At 36.7% G+C, this 23101-nt stretch overlaps 1 protein-coding gene across 1 annotated transcript in view; it reads left to right on the top strand.

The window, feature by feature from the left end:
* EPHA6 (EPH receptor A6) overlaps nucleotides 1-23101 on the top strand; it is a 453819-nt gene that overhangs the window by 308497 nt on the left and 122221 nt on the right. Inside the window, exon 6 of the mRNA XM_072431761.1 lies at nucleotides 7736-7860. Coding sequence (XP_072287862.1) covers nucleotides 7736-7860 — 125 coding nt within the window. The remainder of the gene's footprint in view (nucleotides 1-7735; nucleotides 7861-23101) is intronic.

Raw genomic sequence — 23101 nt, 5'->3', positions numbered from 1 at the left:
TCAAAGGAGGGGGATGTCATTGTACACACCCATTTGTACACGCCCCGTGGTAGATTTATTTCACTGGTAGATTTTTTTCATTAGAACACCGGATTCGGAATTCCCCTCCTCCGCAGTGTCTTGGGAGGAAGGGGATCCCCTATCAGAGATCTCCCCGCGGCAGCCGAAGGGAGCCACAACAAGGAGGCTGAAGAGCCACATGCGCCTCCGGAGCCGCAGGTTGCAGACCCCTAGTCTAGTTCATTTGGTTCAAAAAGCGACCTGCACTTCCCAAAATGGGAATAAGGGGACGAACCACCTAACCTCATGTTATATTATTGTATGAATTCTGTGTTGTATGCTAACAATATAACTCACTTTATATATCAATAATAAATAAGGTCCTATAGATAAGTAATAATTGGTCCTCAAGAAGTGGCAGGTGGTCTGTAGTGCAGGTCTACACCACATTAGCATAGGTGGGTGGAGGTTGGGGGCCTAAAATTCACCTCTGTGCAGCTTATTTCATTCCTATCAATGCTGCTGGGCACTGAAATTTAAGGCTGTCAACTTTCATCCAGAGATTCTTGGTCTGATTTATTAAAGCTCTTCAAGGCTGGAAAGGATACATTTTTATCAGTAAAGCTGGGTGAACCAGCAAACCTGGAATGTATTTGGTCCAAGATTCACACATTTTCTAGCAAAAAGCAAATTACTTTTAACATATCCATTCCATGTTTGCTGGATCGCCCAGCTTCACTGATGAAAATGTATCCTCTCCAGCCTTGGAGAGCTTTATTAAATCAGGCCCTCAGATTAGGTGAATCCTCTGACAACAGGTTCAGCCAAGGGTATAGAAAAAATCATCCTCCTTCCCTTAAGCTAATACTGTGTATATTCTCTTAACTCTGTTGATAGCTAATGTAAATAGTTCCCTTTACCATAGACCATAAATCTCTTTTACCATAAGCCATGGCCTTCCTTTACTCACAAAATACAACTTTAGCCAAGAAAATAAGCTTTTAGTTGCAAGTAATCAAACAATTTTGTCTTCATACCATTTTAACAAACAAAAAGAGTGGCAACTTTTGTTCTTGCAGTAAGTCATTTCATCTGAAAAAGACAAAGGTAAAACAAATGTCTTTTTCCTGCGGTCATTTATTAAGGACAGAGAGATCAATGCTGAAATGGCTCATAAGCGCGATGATATCAGTAAATACTTAAAGCTTTGCTACAAATCATTGATGCAACTGTGTGTTTGTGAGCGTGCAGGTGTCATTACTCAGAAAAATGAATTACAATAACTCATACAGGCACCATTTTTCATTTTCATTTTTTTATTTCTTTTTTTGACTTTTTATTTGGACTGACGCTTTTTAAATCAATCAAATTTTGTCACTGATCTTATTTTTTCTGCCTTTTCAACTGTTCTGTTTATTATATATTACATGGGGTGTTTGTGATTATATGGTTACCACAATGAAGGTTACTGGAGTTCTATACACAACTAGTTGTTTGGTGCTAGATGTCACCCACTTCTACCTAGCAGCAACCTCTGAATACCCAGACCAATTTTTTTTATCTTATCATCTGTAGAAATACAGGTATTCCAAGGCTGGCAATTGCCAAGGGTCCCAAGAAACATCCCCTTTACTCTCAAGTTCCCTTCTTCAACAAGGGCAAGTTCGCACCTGCCTTTAAATTGCAAGATACCGAACAGTTCCCCACTGCTGGCACTTTGTCAGCCACTTGAACACTTGCACAGCAGTGCTGGTTCCTAAAGAACCAGTGTCTGCCCATTTCACAACTGTCCCTATTTATTCCCTATGGGACTGCCACAGGAAGACGCTACGTGTAGCATCTCCCAAGAGGCAGCGATTCCGTAGCATGAGGAAGCAGTAAATGCACTGCAATTTCACCACCAATGTGAATTAATCCAGAGCTACACCATGACAGCAGTAGTAAGATATCCTCTGTTATGACCCACTTTATAGTGTGAAACATTATCTGCCCCTGATTTTTTCGCAATGAACATTAGCAAAAGTTTTGGGGGAAAAATGTAGCAGGATGCATGGGCGTAAAGCATTCAATGTAGTATTAACATCATTTTAAAGGGCTTAGAGTATTTATGATGCTAAGGATGTGGAGATCTGCCTATTGCCTAAAAGGTAACAACCTAGGTAATCAACAGATAGGAGTTCTGAGTTTGTGTATAGGATATGATGAATGGATTGTTGAATTTTTAGTGTGCATTAATGGGTAAGCTTGCATATATTCCAGCAGAGTTGGTCAGAAAAATGCTGCTTATACTGTGATAATCACAAAAAATGCCCTTTGCAGTGTTAGTCAAAATGCCAGCCTTCTTGACATTAAAAAGTTCCTTGGTATCAACCTACTGACTCAGAAAAATGACAATGAACCTGGTGCAGACCTATTATTTATTTAGATAGATTTATTTATACTAAATTATGCAGGCATTAGTGGATAAAAGGTCATTTAGATAAAGCTTAAAAAAGAAGTAAACTCAAAAGTGCCTAAAACAAAAAAAATTCACTTACCTTCAATCCCACACAGCAGTCAATCAGTCCGGAGGTGTCTTTCATTGGGTCCCACGTTGTCCAAGTATCCGTCTCTGAGCCGGAGCAGTGGGCGGCGCCATCTTTGCCTCTTCTTCCTACATCACCCCACACAGGTGCGAAATTGAGTGACCTAGTTTGGAAGAAAAACTTGCCGATCTTACTGCGCATGCGTGAGATAGGCCAACTTCTCACTTTTCATAAAAAGGCTCCTTCTTCGCATGCCCAAGAAAGTTTGTCTACGCTTTTAATGTAAAGTGAAATTTAAGTGAGTTTAGGTAAGCTTTAAGAACCCCTAGCAAACACTGGAGGATACCTAGGGCTCTACAGAACCTTGATTGAGAATGGTTGCTCTACATTGTGTTTTATATGACCTTCACTGCTACTTTGTAAACATTTTCTCTATAATATAATACTCCATAACGCAAATCATCGCAGCATCATCATAATAATAAACAAGTTTATTTTATCATTGGGACTAATAAGTTAACACTGGCCAACATACACACCTTAAGCTACTATGAAATATACATGTTTATGAATTGCAATCTTGTTATATTGTAGAATTAAGCCAGTGAAATTTCATGCCATGCCTGAAATGATCAAAAAATCAGTAATGGTTTCTTAAATATTCTTCATTTGGAAGATTACCTTTAATTAAAGGCAGATCAAAGGCAAAATATGGATCTGTTGCTCAGTCCGGCAAGATTTAAATGTTTATAAAAGGATCTGGTCATCTTGAGCAACAACTCCACCATTGCATTTTTCTTTATAATTTCATCTTTTTACACTCAATGCCTAAGGCTACGTACACACTTGCAATGGTTCTTGTCCAATAATCAGGTCAGGGCCGAGAATCTGGCGTGTGTACAGCGCCCGCCGTCTATCCTCCGAACGACCGTCCTGGTGGATGCACGGACAATGGAGGACGAACGATCGTAATGGAAGTGAAGGGGGAGAGAGCGCAGCAAGGTGCCGCTCCATCGTTTTCCCCCTCCCCTCTCTATAGGGCAGAACGGTGCTGTATGTAAAGCGCTCATTCATGTATCATGCAGTAGTTTGTCTTTGGGAAGGATTGTGAAAGATCCTTTCCAAGGACAATTATTGCACAAGTGTATGCAGGCTAGTTGGCAAATCACAATCAGATTCATGTTTCATTGTTCAATCTCTCTTAGAATGATGTTATTACTTGCATACTGGTGACAGATACTCTACACATGATAAAGGACTGGATAAACTTAAATTGTAACTTCAACTTTATGTTTTTAAGTGATAGGTGCGGTATAAATACATTGCAATGTTCAAGAACATATTTTTATCTTTTATCCTCTGATATACATATGTCACTGTTCCCCCTTTTTTCTGTGAAGTCTAATAATCTATTAGGAGGTTAAATTGATTTATTTATAAACTACAGACATGTTTTCTGTCAAATACTATGGTCCTTCTGTCTGGTGAGTGAACCTGACACATCGGCTCATTCAGTGTTGGTGATGATTTTGGTATATAACACATTGATGTTTGAATAAGGAAACTTTTTATATCATTTATATTATCTGGATAATAATAGAGGTGCCTATGTCTAAAGTGTCAAAAGAAATAACATTGTGGGACTTCGTGGGACAGGTTTGTTAGCATTCTTGTTTTGGGTCTGTATTTTTACATACTAAAAGAAGAACTTCACCAAAGGTGAAGCCAGGCAACTAGCATTTTCTTAAAGAAAGGTTAGCAATGGTAGCTTCCATATTTCTTTCTGTAGGTACAGTGTCCTCAGCAAGCTGTCATACAGCATTTGCATGACTTTGAACATTCTTCAAGCAGTATTACTGCAGCCTTTACTGCATCGCTCATCTGTAGTTTGTGGATATTAAACATGCATCCTATTACATGCAATGGCTGTCACTTTAAACAAGGTGCTAGGAGGTGTAAAATTGTTTTATTAGGTTTCAGCACAACATTAAACTTGCTGAAATCCTGCTGGCACCTGTTAGTGGCTTTTGTGACAGCCAACACTCCCAGTACATTCTGCATTTAACAGCCTCACACTTTTAATGAGGGGTGCTGTAAAGGTTTTAGAAAAGCTGTTCATTGCCTATAAAAAGCCTAACAAGTGCTTTATAACAGCTTTTGTAGACACTACTCCTATACATGACACTAACCAGCAACACGATTACTAAAGAGATTGCCTATCTTCTTCTGTGATATAGCCACCTGGCTTGCAGGTAAGCAACATCTACAGGTTTAGCCATTGAAGAAGCAATAGAAGTCATGATGTGGGTGTTTTCTTTTATCTCAGTATGCTTGTCCGTGGTAAGTGGTCACCACAAAAGATGCATAGCATAGAAAATGTTATAAAGGTTTTGACTGAGTTGCTATAAAAGGAAGTTGTTAAAAACGATCATAAAAAAAAAGAGAAAAAATCAGCAAAACCACATTGGAAACACTGACTTTTTGTAGGACCTTTTTTATTCAGTAACCCACTTAAAGCGGAACTCAAAGATAAAGGCTCATTTTGCCCAATCTTCCCCTCCCTAAGAATAGTCTACTAATGGTTATGTTTTGTTAAAATCATAAAGCACACTGCAGAAAATATCTAAATAATTATTACAGATAACAGTATTCCTTCTTGAAGATTTCTTTTAAAAGTTCTTGGGCAGAGGAGGGATCTGTGAAGCAGATTTGTGAGGAGTGACATGGGAGTTCTCATCTCCACTGTCACCGCCCCTGAAACTAGAAAGCTTCATCTTTGTCCCGGTCCCAACAGCTGCAAGGCTTCTTTTCCTGCAGTTAGAAACACAGGACTTGAGCTAGAGGTTGTGCACAAGGAGGAAATCCTTTTTTGTTCTCCTGAGTTAATGTATGTATGTAAAAGATACTCTATTAATTCCATACATGCAGTGTTCATTCAGGTGCAATAGTTAGGGTTCCTGTCCCTGTACACACTGGGTCAAGGGTAAATGGTATTACCATACTGAAAGTTGTAAAATCTGAGCCTTGCTAAAATTTAATGATTTGGCATTTTATTTTTTTATGTTACAAAATACATTTTCCTAATAGTAAAAATGTATCCTCTCCTGCACATGTTGAGTCCTATCACACCTAATGTTTTCCTAAAGGTAAGATAGGGCTCAACATATGCAGAACAGGATAGTTATTAGAAAGACTAAAAAAAAAACACCAAAGTATTCATAAATTTCATCAAAGCTAAACGTTTGCAATTTAAAACATTACTGCCTAGTCTTAAACTTATGATTATGGGCATATGAGACAGCACCATTAACCATTATATTTCTATTCCTATCCATTCCTATCAATCGAGAGTATAATTGTATTGCTATCAATCAAGATACAGATTTTAGGCTTGAGGAATGGGTGTTCGTGGACTAGGTAAAACCCACACATAACACATATTGAGTGAGTGAACATACAGCAAATATCAAGGAAAGGAGGGTAATGGAGTACACTGATTGGGGTTACAGGGTTTGTTAATACTTGCTGTCTAACAGACCGGTATGGAGGCAGGCAAGATATCCGCTGCCGCTTCTAATACTACTTGTGTGTTCAAGGAATACTTGCAGTTTTTAAGGAAATGGGACTTTATCTTTTATTAGAAATGGGAATCTGTCATGAGAGTAGAGGAGACTCTACAAGTGTTTAGAAAGAAAGGACAGCATGGTGGCTCAGGTGTTAGCACTCTGGCCTTTGCAGTGCTGGGTCCCATGTTCGAATCTTCTCCAGGACACTATCTGCATGGAGTTTGCAGGTTCTCCCTGTGTCTGCGTGCGTTTTCTCCCACATCCCAAAAACATGTCGTTAGGTTATTTGGCTCCCCCCTCCGAAAAAAAAAAAATTGGCCTTAGACTGTATAAATGACATATGACCATAATAGGGACATTAGATTGTGAGCCCCTTTGAGGGACAGTTTGTGACATGACTATGGACTTTGTACAGCACTGCATATTATGATGGCGCTATATAAATACTGTGTAATAATAAAGATGAAGCTGTAACATGTCATCCTATGTGCTGTCCATGGTGCTGAAGAAAGAGAATGGCATTGCAGAAAGAGTAAACATTTCACATTTTCATGGTAGAATTGAGGATGTAGATTTTCCTCTGGATGTATTATAGAGCTACCTCTTTGAATAAACAGATTATAGAAAAGATGACAAAAGAAAGAGAAACGCGTTGTAATCACATAAGACGAATTTGGTTATTTGTTGTAAATAGCTAGAATCACTCTGTCTAGGACTGGATATATGTTTAATGATGCATGTATAATAATTATGTATGAAATCTAAATTGTATCAATACACTATTAATGATTTCACCAAATACCTGGGAGTTGAAACCTCTTTCTTTTGTCTTCTTCTACATTTCATATGTTAAAAGAGATAGATATAAACGTTTTATAAATAAGCCAGAGATATATGTTATTCCTACCACATCCAGTCCTGTTAAGGTTGTTTTTTTTGCTCAGTTATGTGAACACATATATTCATCTTCCTTTCATCTTTTGTAATTATATCCTGTTATCTGAAAGTAAAGAAAGTACTTTGTGAAAGCTACAACCTGCTGTAGATTCCCCATGTGATGGTGATAATTTATTACATGGAATTCACCTCCTGCCCCTTTATATAGGTACCAGGTTATTGTATTTACCTTCTTTTGGACTAAACAATAGGGGAATAGAAGAAACATAAGAATGATCTAGGAGCCAATGGAGGATCAATGCAAACCCATTGCTTTGCCCTGAAAAAGCAGAGCTTAAAGTTTGCTTCACGTCTGTGTCACTTGTCTCTTCTGAAAGGTTAAAAGCTTAAACAATTTTACACCCAAAATTAGCTTCTTCACTTTGTGATAAAGCTTTTCCATTGTGTTAAAATTGTTAAAATGCAAATAATCATACTTTTATACTCCATGAAACTTTTTTCTTGACAAATACAGGTGTTAAAACTTTTCTCTCCTCGATGAAGCAAGCGCTATATGATGTCACAATCGCATGCATCAGGACCCACATGGGAAAAGAGTGATTTTAAAAAGCATTAGAGAAATATCAGATTGTAGGGTTGAAAATAAAGTTTTACTTGATGATTGTTAGCGAGTGAACTAAGCTAAAAAAAATGTCTGAAAAACTTATACCAACATTTACACAATTGTGTTCCTTTTTCCCTCCTCAGCTCCTTCACTAATTGGCATGGTGAGGAAAGACTGGGCATCTCAAAGCAGCATTGCTCTCTCGTGGCAAGAGCCAGACTATCCTAATGGGGTCATTTTGGACTACGAGATCAAATACTATGAGAAAGTAGGTCTTGCTCAGCATTCCTGGAAAAACGCTTAAGATGCAAGTAGTGCTTTCTTTCTGACTATGTTACAAAATGTTATTCTTTTGTGACTTATTTTCACATTTAGTATTTTAGTAAAGATTAAATATAACTGTCAAATCTAAGTCGCTGTATTTTTATGTATGTGGGACAAAATTCTTTACATATACTCATTGCCATATTTTTCTCTTTTGCTCAAATATTAATTTAAAGGGCGCTTGTCTTCTCCTCTATTAAGATCCACAACAGTTTGGTACTAGACCAAGTCCTTGCTTTATATGTAGGCATTAGACATTAGACTAAGACTTTGGCAAGTATAATAGATTGTGAGCTCATTTGAGGAACAATTACTGATATATCTATGGACTCTGTATAGTGCTACGAGTTGGTGTTATGTAAATACATGATAATAAGAATATAAGTGTTAGATACGAAAGAAACTCCACATCCTGTTGTCCATTGTATGTATATAAAGGTAATCCGAAGAGTTATTTTAGCTGTGTGCTTAAGTGGATTTTTTGTTTTGTAAAAGACTCTATCATGGTTAAAATATTAAAGAGCACAGCACCCCCAGTTGTATTCTGAAACGTTTAGCTACAGATTTTGAGTTTTGTATTAGTAACTGGATTTTCCTTGGCCCTGCAGGGAATATAAGCCTTCACCAACTTTGGGTCCCACATACAACCCCCCATCCTTTGCATAGTAGTTTGTATACTTGGTTGGTATCCAATGATAATTTATGGTAATAACTGATGGTAGGCACAGCCAGAATATTTTTTCATCCTTCGAGTACATGAATGGATGGAAGATTGATTAATGATAGATAGATAGATAGATAGATAGATAGATAGATAGATAGATAGATAGATAGACAGAGTAGAAGAAAGGCAGATAGATATACAGATATTCACAGAAAGCCGAGGTATGAAATAACATTGCATTGGAATTTAGTTCTTTGTCTACATTCTCATGAACGTATGTACATCTATAATACTATCTAAGTATTTCTCTGCTATATTTGTTGTGAAGCTTGGTTTGTGTTTAAGCAATAAAAGTGTTTTCATGAAACATAGATAAAAACATAAAGGGTTAGGTAATTACACAATAAATACAGCAGTATACTAAAATGGCTGAGCTTGCTGTAAATTCAGATTTTTAACAAATGTTCTAATGCATTTTACAGTTTTAACAGTTTGCCACTTAATCTTTCTTAAGGGTAAATTATTTTGTGCTAATGTATATTTCATTTGTAAAGGGTGGTACCATGATTTATATATTTATATGTGTATATTGCTAAATTAATAAAAGTTGCACAAATTGAAAACCCATTTGATACAGTTTAAAAAGCAAATTCAATATACACTATCCTTATTTAAACTGATCCCAAATTGTAATGCCATTTTATTTATAGAAAGTAATGAAGTCCTTAGAAAATAAATAGGGAGACTTTATACTTTTAGGAAGGTTACATAGTTAGGTTGAAAAAGACATAAGTCTTCAATCACTAGAGAAATAAACGTACTACAAACCAGCATATTCCATATCAATACATATATACATAGTTAATCCAAAGTAAGGCAAAAAAAAAAACATTATAAACACGAAAACCCCATATAAACATTATTAAACATATACACACAATTTCCCTCAGTAAAAAAAAAAGCAAAAAAAAAAAAACCAAAGTTTCGTGGCACAAAAGACCCCAAAAGACAAAAGTCATACCATTGACTTATAAAACAAATCTGTACACAAGACACCTACATGACATTCAGATTCCATTTTTGGGGTATTCGTAAGTGGCTCCTCTAATCTGTAAAAGAAGTCAATATGTAATCTAGAAGTCTAATATGTATCTATTTGTGCAAGTGCTCATTTCGCACTCAAGAGCTATGCCATCCACCAGAACCTTCAGCATTTTGGATGTCTCTTGCTGCATCCCCTGGTTCCATCCACTTGCACCTACCACATATCATATATATTTCAGCTTTTGCTATCATTCACAGGGACAGCCAAATTAATAGTATAGTGGTTAGTAGTGTGCAGAACTCAACATGACTGTATTTCCAATTGTTTAACCCAGTGTTTCCCAACCAGGGTTCCTCCAGAGGTTGCTAAGGGGTTCCTTCCGCAATGAGCAGTTAGCTTCCCTCAGGTTAGTTCAATAAACCAACATTTTTTGGATTCCAAAGGTTTTCGCTGGTAGGTATTAAGGGCTAATTCACACAGTGAGGTTGAAGTGAATTTACTACTTCCTCATGCCAGGAAACTCTGCCACACTGGGGGACACTACATGTAGGGTTTCCCTGTGGCAGCTTCCAAAGGGAACAAGAGGGGCACCACCTGTTAAATGTGCAGACACTGGTTCCTTTTGTACTAGCACTGCTGTACAAGTCCACAAACTCCACGATCATGGCAGGTGTGAATCAGCACTAAAGGTCTTCTTTTGCAGGTATTTTTTATTTAATTTTTTGAAGCTACAAAATTGCTTTAAAGAACACCCTTTTCCCTCACCATTCTTACCTAGGTTTTTTCCCAGGAACTCCTGAATATGCAAAAGACATGTAAATTTTTAGGTACTTTTAGCTCTTTTGGGGATTTATATTTTTATGTTAAACACTAAAGGCTCACATGGCACTAAGAATCATGATGTTATGAGACATTTGGTTAATAATGTTTAAAAGTGTGCCTCCTCTGTTTAAAGTTTAAAAACAAATGTGAGTAAAATTGCTAAAAAGGTTAGTAAGGCAAAAAGAGGATTCACAATTGTCCCAGTGCCCTACTTGACCAATGCGTCTGCCCATTGAAGGGGCAAACTTATATACATGTAAATGTTAACTGTAACAAATTTTACCAGCGGAAAATCTATCACTGACATTTACAATATACATAAATGCACCATGATTTGTCTGCCATGTTTGGTAATATGTTATATTTGTAGAACATGTGCGCAGGGCTTTGGTCACATGACCTAGCACCAGCCGTTTAATTTATTATGATGTTATTTTTCAGCATAGTCATTGTGATAGTGACAGTAATGTGGTGTGAATTTTTTTTTGAGCATAGATTTACTTTAATAATCTTCTTTGTTAACAATGCTCTGGTAGCAAATTGTGCTTCTCTGTGGAATAATTGTCACTGCTTAGTACTGAGGTTGGGTTTTCATTATAAAAATAGGAGAAAACTTGTTCTCCATTGTTTCCATTATTTTTTTTCCAAGAATACATTTCACTAAGGACTACTTATTCTGTTCCGCATGGAAACTTCAATTGACCCAGCTGTGTTAGGCCATGTAAGATGACATTTACATGAGTTAACATTGTGTTTATGCAAATAGTGTATTTTCTAGGCTACTTGGGCCATTTGAACTCCTAATGGGTGCGAAGGTCAAACTGTTTTTTTACTGCAGATGTAAAATTTCAAGGATTAAGTCATGTCACATTAAAGAAATGTAACAATTAAATGCAAATACTATAGAAATAAGTGATTGGTCTGACATTATATATTCACCCCTTTTAAAAAAATAATCATTTTGTTACTTAGCTGAAAATGGCTTTTCTTATCATTCACCTGGCCAGCCAAAATAATAGTATAGTGGTTAGTATTGTTCAAAAAGCTAGTAGCAACCACTATATTTCCAACTGTCTAATCTAGTGTTTCTCATCCAGGGTTCATGGAATCCTAGGGTTCCTCCAGAATTTGCTAGGGGATCCATAAGCAAAGAGCAATTGTGCCACCCAGGTTAGTTTAACTGACACCAATGATCTTTTTGGCCATCTGTAAGGTGACATTCTTATGTCTATAATAAGATACATTCTTCCCAATGATGACCACACTAATGTACTGTGAGCTGTGGATATAGTAATTATAGCATGGGTTCCTTTCATATGTAATCATATGTAATCCCAGTCCTCCTTGAGGCACTTCATATTATAGCGTGACAACTCCTCTATCTGTGTCCCCAACGGTCGTAAACCCACGAGCATTCATCAAAAAGTTTCCTAAGTTTTTTTAACTTTATTTATTAAAAATGTCAAAAACAAATTACATCAGTTTTCTATATAGTCACTTTCCTTTGCGATGCATTTTTATCTGCGTCTTACAAACTTTTTAATGCCATCAGCAAAAGGAGTGCAACCACTGATTCACTGCTGCTTTCACATCATCACATGGAAATCTTCTTCTCCTTAAGGCTTCTTTAAGCAGTCCAAAAAGGTGGATCTCAGATGACGATAAATATGGACTATAGGCTGGGTGATTCATCCACCACAGTAGATCTATTCATAGACGTTGCTACCAGAGAGAACTTTATTTACATTCTGAGCATATAGGCAGAGATTATTTTGTGCAAATTAATTTGAAGTTGAAGGCCAGCCATCTTTCCAGACAGATTAGTCACATGACATTCTTGGACAACTTCTCTTGCTCTCACTATTGCCATTAAAATATAAAAGTGCAAAAACTTTTTGAAGACCCCTCGTATTATGTCACCTTTTCACAGGGTGCTAAAGTAGTTCAAAGCGGCCTTTCTGAAACCTAATACACAGGCATTGTTCTATTGCCCATTAACAGACATACCATGCACCCATGCTGGTGGTGCATGCTCAAAGACAGAAATTTTCTGCAAAGAGCTGCATTACTGAGATGCAACAAACAATAAACATAATTGTATTAAAAACATATTTATGTTGCTTTAGTAAGCTAAATATCATTTAGTTAGGATTATGTTTGAATAAATAAACAGGGTTCAAGTTTTCACTGTATGTGGTAATCACATTGGCTTCCTGAATTCATTTCTTGAGTTTCTTGTTAAGAAATGCAGCCTAGCAATTATGCTTTACTGCCCTTCCAACCTGCAAGTCTGCTAGGTCTGTGACTAAACTGTGCATCCTTCAGATGCTTTTATTATTATTAAGTTTTTTCCTCCTGAGGTCATGTTTTTGTATTTGGTTTACAGCTTCCACCCCTATAGGAAAGTAAAAGTAGCCCTCATCCGACATCTGGCAACTAGTGAGAGTTTAGAAATTTGTCTATGTTGACACAGCAGCAGAGACTCAGAAGAAGGAGAATCCTGAACTCAAGCCAGTTGGGGTTCATACTACTTTGCTTGGTGTTGTAAATCAGTTTAAACACATTTGTAGGAACAGAGAGCAGAGTGGTGACCTGATTAGTTTTCTGCTTCTGGCAGAAATACACAGATCCCGTGACTGGCAAAACAGAATTACAAATCTATTGGCAGGGCAAACAGTTCATGTTTATGTATTTCAGTTGTATTAAATTGTCTGGAATTCAGCTGTAAAATATAGCTGCATCAAAGACCAAGGAGCACATTTATAAAAAAAAAAAAAACTGAAGATCTTTTTCCTTCTTCTTCACTTTTTAAAACCTGATTGCCACTTTTTTAGTTCCAAATGTTTTTAACGGTCGGTTATATTTTGTATTGTGTTGATCAATGCTTTGATTGGCATATCATAATTTTCTTAAAGTGGCAATTAGGAACTAAATTTACCTGGTTGGAGTAATTGATCTTCCTGTTTATAAGCAGTGCACGCAACCCATTGACTTCCATTGTAACCACATATGCTGCGTCTTTGATGTCTCTATGTTGTTCAGTCCCCTTATTATCCCCAGTAAGCCATTTGCTCTTTACTTGATAAATAGATAAGTATACAAACCCTTCTTCTATCATGCCCATAAAGAACTGTAATTTCTTTTGCATTGTAGTTATATACTTTGCAAGGTTTTTCTTACAGTGCCCCTGCTTATCACAGTGATGACATCACCAGTGTTTAAAAATGTTTTTTAGCAAAATGAAATACACAAATAAAAGAAAAAAACTTTATTTAAATAAAGATTTGGAGCGCTTTAAATAAATAAAATAGTAAATTAGTCTCAATTGGGGCATCAGAATGAACATAGCATGAAATACATTTTTCTTGCTATTTGAAAGAGAAATTTGTAGGTGTAACACTGCCAGATATTTATTACGTCTTTGAAATTACAGTCAACCCCCCCCCCCCAACCACCACCATCACTCCCCCACACTCGATAATGTCTTTCAAAGGATGGCGCCATCTTTGTTTAAGCATCTTCATGGGTCTGCAACTACCTCCTAGATCACTGTTTCTCGACCTTTTTTACATGGAGGGACCCTTGAAATAACTTTCGGGTATTTAGTCAACCCCTGCTATAAATACTATATCCACAGCTCACAGTACATTAATGTGGTGGTTCATGGGAAGAAAGCCTTACATTGCTGGCCATTGGGAAGGCTGCCACCCTTACAGATAGCCAAAACCAATCTTAAAATCTGTTAAACTGACATGAGAGGCACAAATTACTCAAGGAAGCATATACTGAAGTATGAAACATAGAATCATAGATAACTCAAATCATCATCCTCAACATTATTTGTCCCACTATGTTAATAGAACATATAAATCTAAAATAGACCCCTCATTCATGGAAAAAGTAGTTTAGGGACATAGACGCCTAAATTGTATAAAACCTACATCTTTTTATGTTATAATAAAATCCATCATATAGAAATACACTCACTCTGGGGTCCATTTAAATGTACATAAATACATTTATGAAACTCCGTTTCTATGGCTGGTAATAACAAAGTAGACCTGAACTGACAATAATGGTGGTGTACTATACTTTTCTCCTCTACTTTTTAAATGTAATCCAAAACAAATTCATTGTTGCAGTAATTCTGCCCGTGAAATCACTGCATATTTTAATACACCATTTTCTCTTGCATTGCTGAAAATGATCCTAGTTTTTTCAGCGTTATTTTTTTTGTTCATTATGTGTGAGAACATTATATGTAATGGAAATTAAATAAAGTTGCAAACATATTCAGTGACAAGTAAATTGACTGAGAAATGAACATCACATTTGTATAAAACAATATGGAAAAGAAACTTAATAAAGTTTGCAGATTTACTTTTTGTTTAGTTATTATTGTGTGAGAATGATTCTCTTCTCCACCTTTCTAAACCTCTTTTACAGCTGACATGAGAAGCTCATATCCACCTTCTGAGGTCAAGACACCAGGAAACTGGTACAGCAAAAAAGCCTACAGGAGATTCTTAAAAACATTGCAAAATGATGTATTATCGGGCAGTGTTTTCCAGCTAAGACCTGGATATATTACAAATGGGCTCATAAGTCTTTGACATTACATTCCCGTGTAGCTGACTTAATATTTTGCCCCCGTAACCTAGCTTTTGTTCTGAATACTGTTTTAACTCAGAGGAAGAAGAAAATTTAAGGCTTCTACTGCCAGCTTCAGGGTAGTTTGACAATTTTCTATTTAAAATGAGTTTTTGTGCCATTCATTACAGGCAAAGATTTAAACTAGCACATGACCCTTCAGGGATGAGCACGTCTATCCGTTCGCAAAGGCAACATATTTTTCCTGCTCTTCATCATATAGGCTCCGAGCAGTAATTCCAGGGTCCCAGAATATCTTTGCTAAAAAAAGCTGTGTGTATTACAGTACATTGCTTGTAGCAGAGAGATAAAGGATGCAGATATTAAGACTTGAGTAATGAGCCAGAATAATTCTTTGAGGTAGAATCAAACGCGTTCTTTTGTCGTATTAAAAAAATAAAAAGCCGAGGGTAGGGGGTAACAGCTTTTCTGGCCTTTTAGCTTTAGAAGGCCCGCAATCATGTTAAGGATGGAGATTAACTGCTTTAGATCTAGCAATGCATAATAAGATGCAGTATAGTGCTACATAACGTGGCAAAATAGAGTTCTGGAACCAGCAGTTATATTGCAGGGCCATCTGAGCGCCTGCAGCACACCTCCAGCTGTAAAAAGTCCGCTGCTTAGCTCTCCCAAGGCAAATAGAATATAGAATATAGAAAGAATCCTCTTGATTTCCTTGCAGTTAATGCAGTATTGTAAACAAAGCATGGGATTTGTATGTAATTTATAGTTCACAACTTAAGCAAAATAAAACTGCTTTCGATTTTTTACTGCATTTCAGTCAGTGTAGGTCATATCAGGATTGGATTTTTGTGAAAGTATTCAGTTTTTTTCTTCCTGTATGTTTGCATCTGGAATGACGTCAGTAAACAAGATGGTGGGTATTTATAACTCAATTTGCAAGTTATGCAAGGTAAGAAAATTGCTTGCAATAATCAACTAATTGCAAAGTGGTAATCAGCAACTCTAATAGATAGAAGTCATTGTTATCATTTACAGAGATTGTTCGCAATTTGGAATTTGTGCGTGTTTATAGGAGAGGGAAAGTACCTGTGTATTCAATATGAGGCTTGGGGGGAGATGGTTCCCTACTCAAAATTTTAAACCTACAACAGAGGTGAAAGGGAATCTTCTATTGAAGACACCTGTTCCCTTGACAGCTGTGTAAGAAGGGAATTTTCTTTACGATAACAGACTTCTTCTCACTTCATGTTGTGTTGCATTACTTTAAAAGTAAATAGCAATGTATAGCCTAATAGTGATTTTTAAATTTTCCTACCAAAAAAAAAATTTACCTGGTTTTGCACAAAAATCACTAAAATTTCAAAACAGGAATGCCCAAGCACTGATGGTCTCCTTAAACATTTTACAATGCTAAACTCTGAAACTTTATTATTTCTACTAAGTATCCAATTCAATTCTACAAGTCAGCAGAATTTTTAACTAGCTGCAAATAAACCTTTATTGCACCTTTATTTCACACACATCTTTGGAAAGCATCAAGTGGTCCCATTCTGGTGGTAATTGGACAGCAGGTTGTCACTGTACTCAAGTCACAGCAAAGATATAATTGCCCCAGTGAGAAGCTATAAACACCTGCAGGCTTTGCATCTTTATTCCTGTTTAGTGTTTATGGGACCATGAATAGCATAATTTATTAAGGCAGAAGCAAAGCTCAATATGTAGGAAGAATGTCCATAGATAGGCAGATTAGAGGGAACCCAACTCATGTTCAATGAGGAACACTAAAAACTGCTAATAGTTTTATATTTGGTTTAATTTTTCCTTCACACTACCAGACAATACCTAAAGTGGAAATGGAGAACTTTATAAGAGATTTATTAAATATATTCAAGTCTGGAGAGGACAGACTCATGGGAGAACCAGGGTGATCTAGCAAACCAGAGATAAATTTGTTAAAAATATTTTCCTATTGGCTGTTGGCAAATGCTTTCAGTCCTGGGCCAGATCCATGCCAGGTTTGCTGCATCATGCATCTTCACCCAGGATAGTCTATCCTTTCCAGTCTTTGAGAGCTTTATTAAATAAGTACCCATCTATGTTTCTTCTGCGATAAAGGAAAGGTACTTGCCTGTCACCAAAATAAACTGTAATAGTACACTGAATTTTCTGTATATTTCAAGATGAATGATATCCCATGCTTGCACAGAAGTTTATTAATGTGGTCTAAGCCAAACCAAACAGCCAAAGACCCTGAAATGCTGATGTGGGAGTTTGTGGACATTGCATTTCTGGAGTATATTGTTGTGAATTTGTTAATTTCCTTCAAAAATCAAGCCACGCATGAAAGATAAATAAGAAGTATGAAAACCCAAAATAAGCAACTTTGTAATAAATAAAATAGAATATGTACTGTATAACCTTTTTTAACAGAATGAAGATAAGTTAATACCCCTTTCAGGTTTTACTTCTGACCAAGACCCCCTAAAGGGGAAGTATGTTCACCTCTCCTTACTAAATCTCTGGCACCAGCATCTTCGCCCAGTCTTCTTCTTACAGCTTTGGGTTTTCAGCCACCTTGATTGGGCTGGAATTATGTGACTCCCTGGTGCATGTGTGTATACATTTAATCATTCCCTGAATCCAGAGTATGCCAGAATCGTACACCGAGATGTGCATATTCTTCTTAGTATACATTCAACAAAAGATTGCAGGCAGGTAAGTTTTACAGCATACGTGATATAGATTGAACCCATGCCTGCTTACAATCTGCTTCTGGAAAGATTGTCCCTTCTCACTGGCCCTGGGAAGGGTAAAATGATTGGGGGTTTAGATACACTGTGATATATCATTATTATTATTATTTTTTTTTTACATTTGAGCAGGGTACAGTAAATACCTGAATTTGACTTATCAGCTTCATCAGCATTTAGCTATTTTCTTTGAGTTTAGCTAGTCCTAGCAACATTCCAGCAATCATTCTCACTGCTTCTAACGAAGAATGATGACATCTGATTGTTTCCTTTGGTTTACTGTCTTGTGCGCACAGTTTTTGTCTAATAGGCTTATTCAGCAAGGCGCTGCAAAGAGCAATAAACCATAGCAAACTGAAATCATCTCTCACTGATCAAACCGTAGTCAACTAAAATCAAATTAATTGCTGGAGCTCTGCTTGACTGAAAGCCACAGCTGTATTGCACACAAGTGGAAGAACTTTGGTGCTTATAGAACAGGTCTGAGGCTGATCATTCCATATGAACACAGTACAAATTCCCCCCTGTATCTTTTCCCAAGTGTTACACCTTGTGTGATGTATTGGTTTGGCTATTATCACAAAAAATATATTTTTTGAATATTGCAGTACTCAAGGCACGATATAAAACGGATAACTGTGCCAAAAAAAGCTTATGCTTTAAAGAAATATGTTTAAATGCAAATTGACACAAGCTGAAATCTGCTAAAGAAAGCATTTTGTTGTCTTTTTTTTTCTTCTATCCATCTACAAAATCTGCATAATTTATTATTAATGGTTTCCTAGTGTCCTTACCCGGAGCTCTTGTCAGAAAGGCTGAGTTAACAACCTATTATAGTAAACTGCACACTGTGCCGTTAATAGCTTTAGTGTCTTTAGTAGGAATGCACCTGCTGATCATAAAAGCATTTAGGCTGCTGCAGAAATGCAATGACAAGGCTTCAGGTTGTGTTTTGGGACGACCTTGTGCAAACTTTTCTCATCTCCATGACAATACAGATAATGAACCCATATATTGTATTTCAGAAAACAGTCTGCATCTGTTTACCCACTGCACAGGCAACATGCTCATTTTGCATTGAATCATTTTGAATATTCTCAGCTCTGTTCTTTGCATTTAAGGAATATTTTTATCCAGTGCTGAACAAGCACTCCAGATTTTGTTGTGCTTTGTATAACGTGGTGACAGCTGCTTCCAACCTCTGTAGTTTTCACTGATTGTGCTTGATAATTGCTGCCATTGACGGTAAGTTATATTTACCAGGAGCTGAATATGGTTTTATTCTCCAAACAACATGAGGAATTTCTTGCAGTTTACTCTGTCTAACCCTTTGTTGCCAGTGTTTTACTTCTTTTTATTGCCTTTTAATATTGTCAGGGTGGCATCCATCTTAGGCAAGCCCTAAAGAAAATGTTATTTGTGCCCATTGTAAATGTCTGGGTATTGTTATATTGTGCCAAGCAAGAATACCAGAATCTAATACAGGAAAAGAAATAAAACCACATTTGTTCTGAAGCACAGAATTCCTTCTCATACCTCTCAATTTTTTTTCTATTAACTTCTCTTATATTTTTCCTGAGAGAATAAGGCCACCAGCCTAAAATTAAAGTGGACCTAAACTGAAAACGCAAAATGGCCCCAGTTGGTACAGCTAATTGACAAAATAGACGTGTGTTAGAAAAAATGCCATTGATTTGGCGGTAAGGATGGCGGCTTCCTTAGCCTTAATTTAGTGACCATCCTTTGCAGTTATCAGTTAAGCTGTTTTGATATTAATTTGACTTTTTTTTGGTTCCAATTTGTACTTGCGCTAATGCTTCTCCTATGGATGTGCTAGGCAAATTTGCGGCTGTGTTGGATGCAATTCCAGCTCATGGAATAAACAGAAAGCCATCAACATGTTGTGTTGGTATGCAAAGTAAAAATATTGGTTCAGAATAGTTTCAGAAATGTTTTTGTCAAAAACAAGCAATTCAATGCTTGCAGTAAAAACACCTCATCACACATTGCCAAGCATGTCAAAGAATATGCTCTGATGCTATGATGCATGATGATGTTGTGATGTTAACCTATCCAAAAATAAAAATATTGACAATTAAATAGAAATTCCTGTAGTGGAGGAATATATATCAAATTGCATTAATTGTGGAGGTCTTATGGTAAAAGTGCAAGACGTTCTCCTTTTCATTCTATAATCCCCACAGACCTCTTTTCTGGGTGTCTAAAAGAAGCCACAGACCTGCTATCACCCATCCCTGCATGCTGTTTTTACTGACGTCACTTGGCACAGCCGATGTGCATTACTTCCTAAAACAAAAACAGGCATAAGTCAGAAGCTAGGCTTTACACATGATATTTGCAAAGTTACTTATTGCACAGGAAAAGTTTATTCAGTATAGAAAAAGAAAAGCAAATCTATGAAGTTTGAAGCTATAAAGTAAAATCATTACATATTTCTACTCTGCAGAAATAGAGAAGAGAGTCTTTTAAAGCCAAGCTAAAACTTCTTTATTGCTTAGGTAGAGTAGGCTTAGGTAGGATTTAAATTTTTCTGTGACCTGTCAAGAAGATTCTCCTTGTTTCTCTGCCTGGCACCCATCATCCACAATAAACAAGAAATGAGAGAAGACCAACCTCATGGGTACAGAGAAAGACATAGCAATTAAATCCCTGTAGATATACTAAACCCTTTTATTTTCACTTCTGATTCTTTAAAAAAAGACAGGAGGTGTGCAAACTTTCCTTCACATACAGAATCAAATACGGAGACGGTCACTCTTCCCCACCAAAGTTTAGCTGGAATTGAGGTATAGGATAGTATTACATTTGTTAATTTATATTTTGTCAGTATGAATTTCACCCCATTTTTGCACACCACACTCATATGTACCCCCAATATTAAATAAAAGAACCTAACATATCACAGAGGGAGCTTAGTACCAAATTACTAGATTTACTAGAATTACTAGTAATAATCTTCACCCGTAATTTCCTGTTTTGTCATTTCTACACCAACTCAATTGTGTCTCTATCTCCAGCAATAGAGCACAACTCAAGATATAAATGTAATGTTACTCCATTATCATTTACAAAAGCCTGCATATGTCCAATAAGTCTGGTCGATTCAACAGTTTGCGCTGTTTCCTAGTGAAACATTTCCATCAATTCAAACTGCCAAGCTAATCCTGCTCAAACACAAAAAGTAATTGTTATAAAAGTTTGTGTAGAGGAGATTATTGTGGCCCTGTAGAGCAGTTAAGGGTTTGGAATGTATATGTGAAGCATAAGATGGAAGATTAAAGAGGTGATAATGAAAACACAAAGCTCGTCTTAGATGCCATGCATTCTTGTTCACAGTTTCTTTCATCAACTAATCACAACTGATGGGTCAATAAAACACATTCTAAAGGTTAAGAAAAAAAGCAAAACAGCACGCAAACAACCCACCAAAAAACATTTACATGCATTAAACAGTGCAATAAGATCTGTTCTTGATAAGAAGAGATGATCCAGATAACATATGGCAATAGTAAAATGAAATGCAAAGCAATTAAATTAACCATTAAGCAAATGCACATTTGAATTCTAAAGAGTACCATGGTTAAGAGAATAAAACCATTTGGCAGCTTTTTGCTTAATTTAAATGTAAGACTCTGCAAACTGAATTCTTGTTTGACATAGTTGCAATAAAGTATTGGTAATTCTACAAGTCTGAATAAATTACCATGTCAACTTAAATGGTAACTAACCTGTCAATGGTATTATATTTTACCTTTTTGGTGGCCCATGTCCTCTTCCATTCAAGCACTGCAGCTTTTATCAGAGTCCTCATCATTCAATGGGGTTGATTTACCCGAGGAATATAGGCAGCTCACTTGCAAAGTGAGTGGAAAAAAATTACTTGACAAATAATACGAAATCACATGCAAGGAAATCTAAAGAAGCAAGGTTTTTGCTTGAACAAGATTTGATGATTGAAATAATTGGAGCTTCACCTCATTCACTAAGCTAACTGCAGTATCCTATGCAAAAGGATAATTCACTTTGCTAAGTAAACAGCCTAAATTCCTTTAGTAAATCAACCCCAATGTGTCTAGGATTGCCCCCCCCCCCCATGCCTTATGGTTCCATGTTTTGACGCCATTTGATACTACAACACCCTGCTAGTGATATATTATTGTGGACAGAAGAGCAATGCATAGAAAGGACAAGAGCAACTAATACACTGTTCTTTGGCAATTGAAAATGGTTGGGTGTGGATCTAATTTAATAGGCCATACACATTGGGTTTGCATTATTAAAACTCTCCAAGACTGGAATAGAAAGACTATCATGGGTGAAGAACTCGGGTAATACAAAAATTCTGCATTGGAGCTGGTCCAGGCAATAAATAAAGCTAATTAATAGCAAACTATTTTTAAAAAATCCATTTCAGGTTTATCCTCAGGTTTACCCACGATAGTCTGTCTTCTCCAGTCTTGGAGAGCTTTAATATAGCAGGCCCATCTTGTATGATTAGTTGCTAACACAGAAAGTATTCCTTCTTAATTACAAACATTCTACTTAAAAAGTTAGACTCAATTGTAAATAACAAAATTGTAAAAGGTATAGTTTAAGGTAAATCCAATAAATTAGCAGAAAATACATAGTCATGTATAGACACAGCTAGCACATGTTCCTTAAAAGTTTTTTTGTTGGAACTCCAAACTCAGTTAATACAGTACAGGATTTAACTCTGAACTACGGCCACATTAACAACCCCCATAACCCTGACACGTACGCAAATCCCTCCACAGTTCCCGTCCCTCTTACCTTTCTGCCCTGATAGAAAAATCCTCCCCTAGCCGCTCCTCCAGTGACCTACTAATGACTTCCTCATTCATAACCTCATCACACGCACAGCTCCAAGACTTTTCAAGGGCTGCCCCAATTCTCTGGAACCCTCCTCCTCGTTCTATTCTGTATGCTCCTACATTCTACACATTTAAAATACCCCTCAAACTAATGTTTTCAAAAGTGTTTACCTGTTTTCTTCTCTATCTTAAATCCTTACTACTCACGTACCATTCTTTATCCTCCCTCATATTGTAGGCTACATCCCCCACCTTTTAGATTGTAAGCTCTTCTGGGCAGGGTCCTCTTCCTGTGTCACTGTCCCTATTTAATGTACAGCAATGCATAGCATGTTGGCATTTTATAAATACATAATATTAATAGCTTGTTCTCTAAATAAGAATGATTACATCCAGTAATGGTTGTTATAATAGGCGTCCCTCCGTGGCATCCCAGC

The sequence above is a fragment of the Pyxicephalus adspersus genome, chromosome 1 (genome assembly GCF_032062135.1).
Source record: "Pyxicephalus adspersus chromosome 1, UCB_Pads_2.0, whole genome shotgun sequence".
Classification (NCBI taxonomy): domain Eukaryota; kingdom Metazoa; phylum Chordata; class Amphibia; order Anura; family Pyxicephalidae; genus Pyxicephalus; species Pyxicephalus adspersus.
Note: the sequence above shows the minus strand (reverse complement) of the source record. Positions and strands in the feature narration are given on the sequence as shown.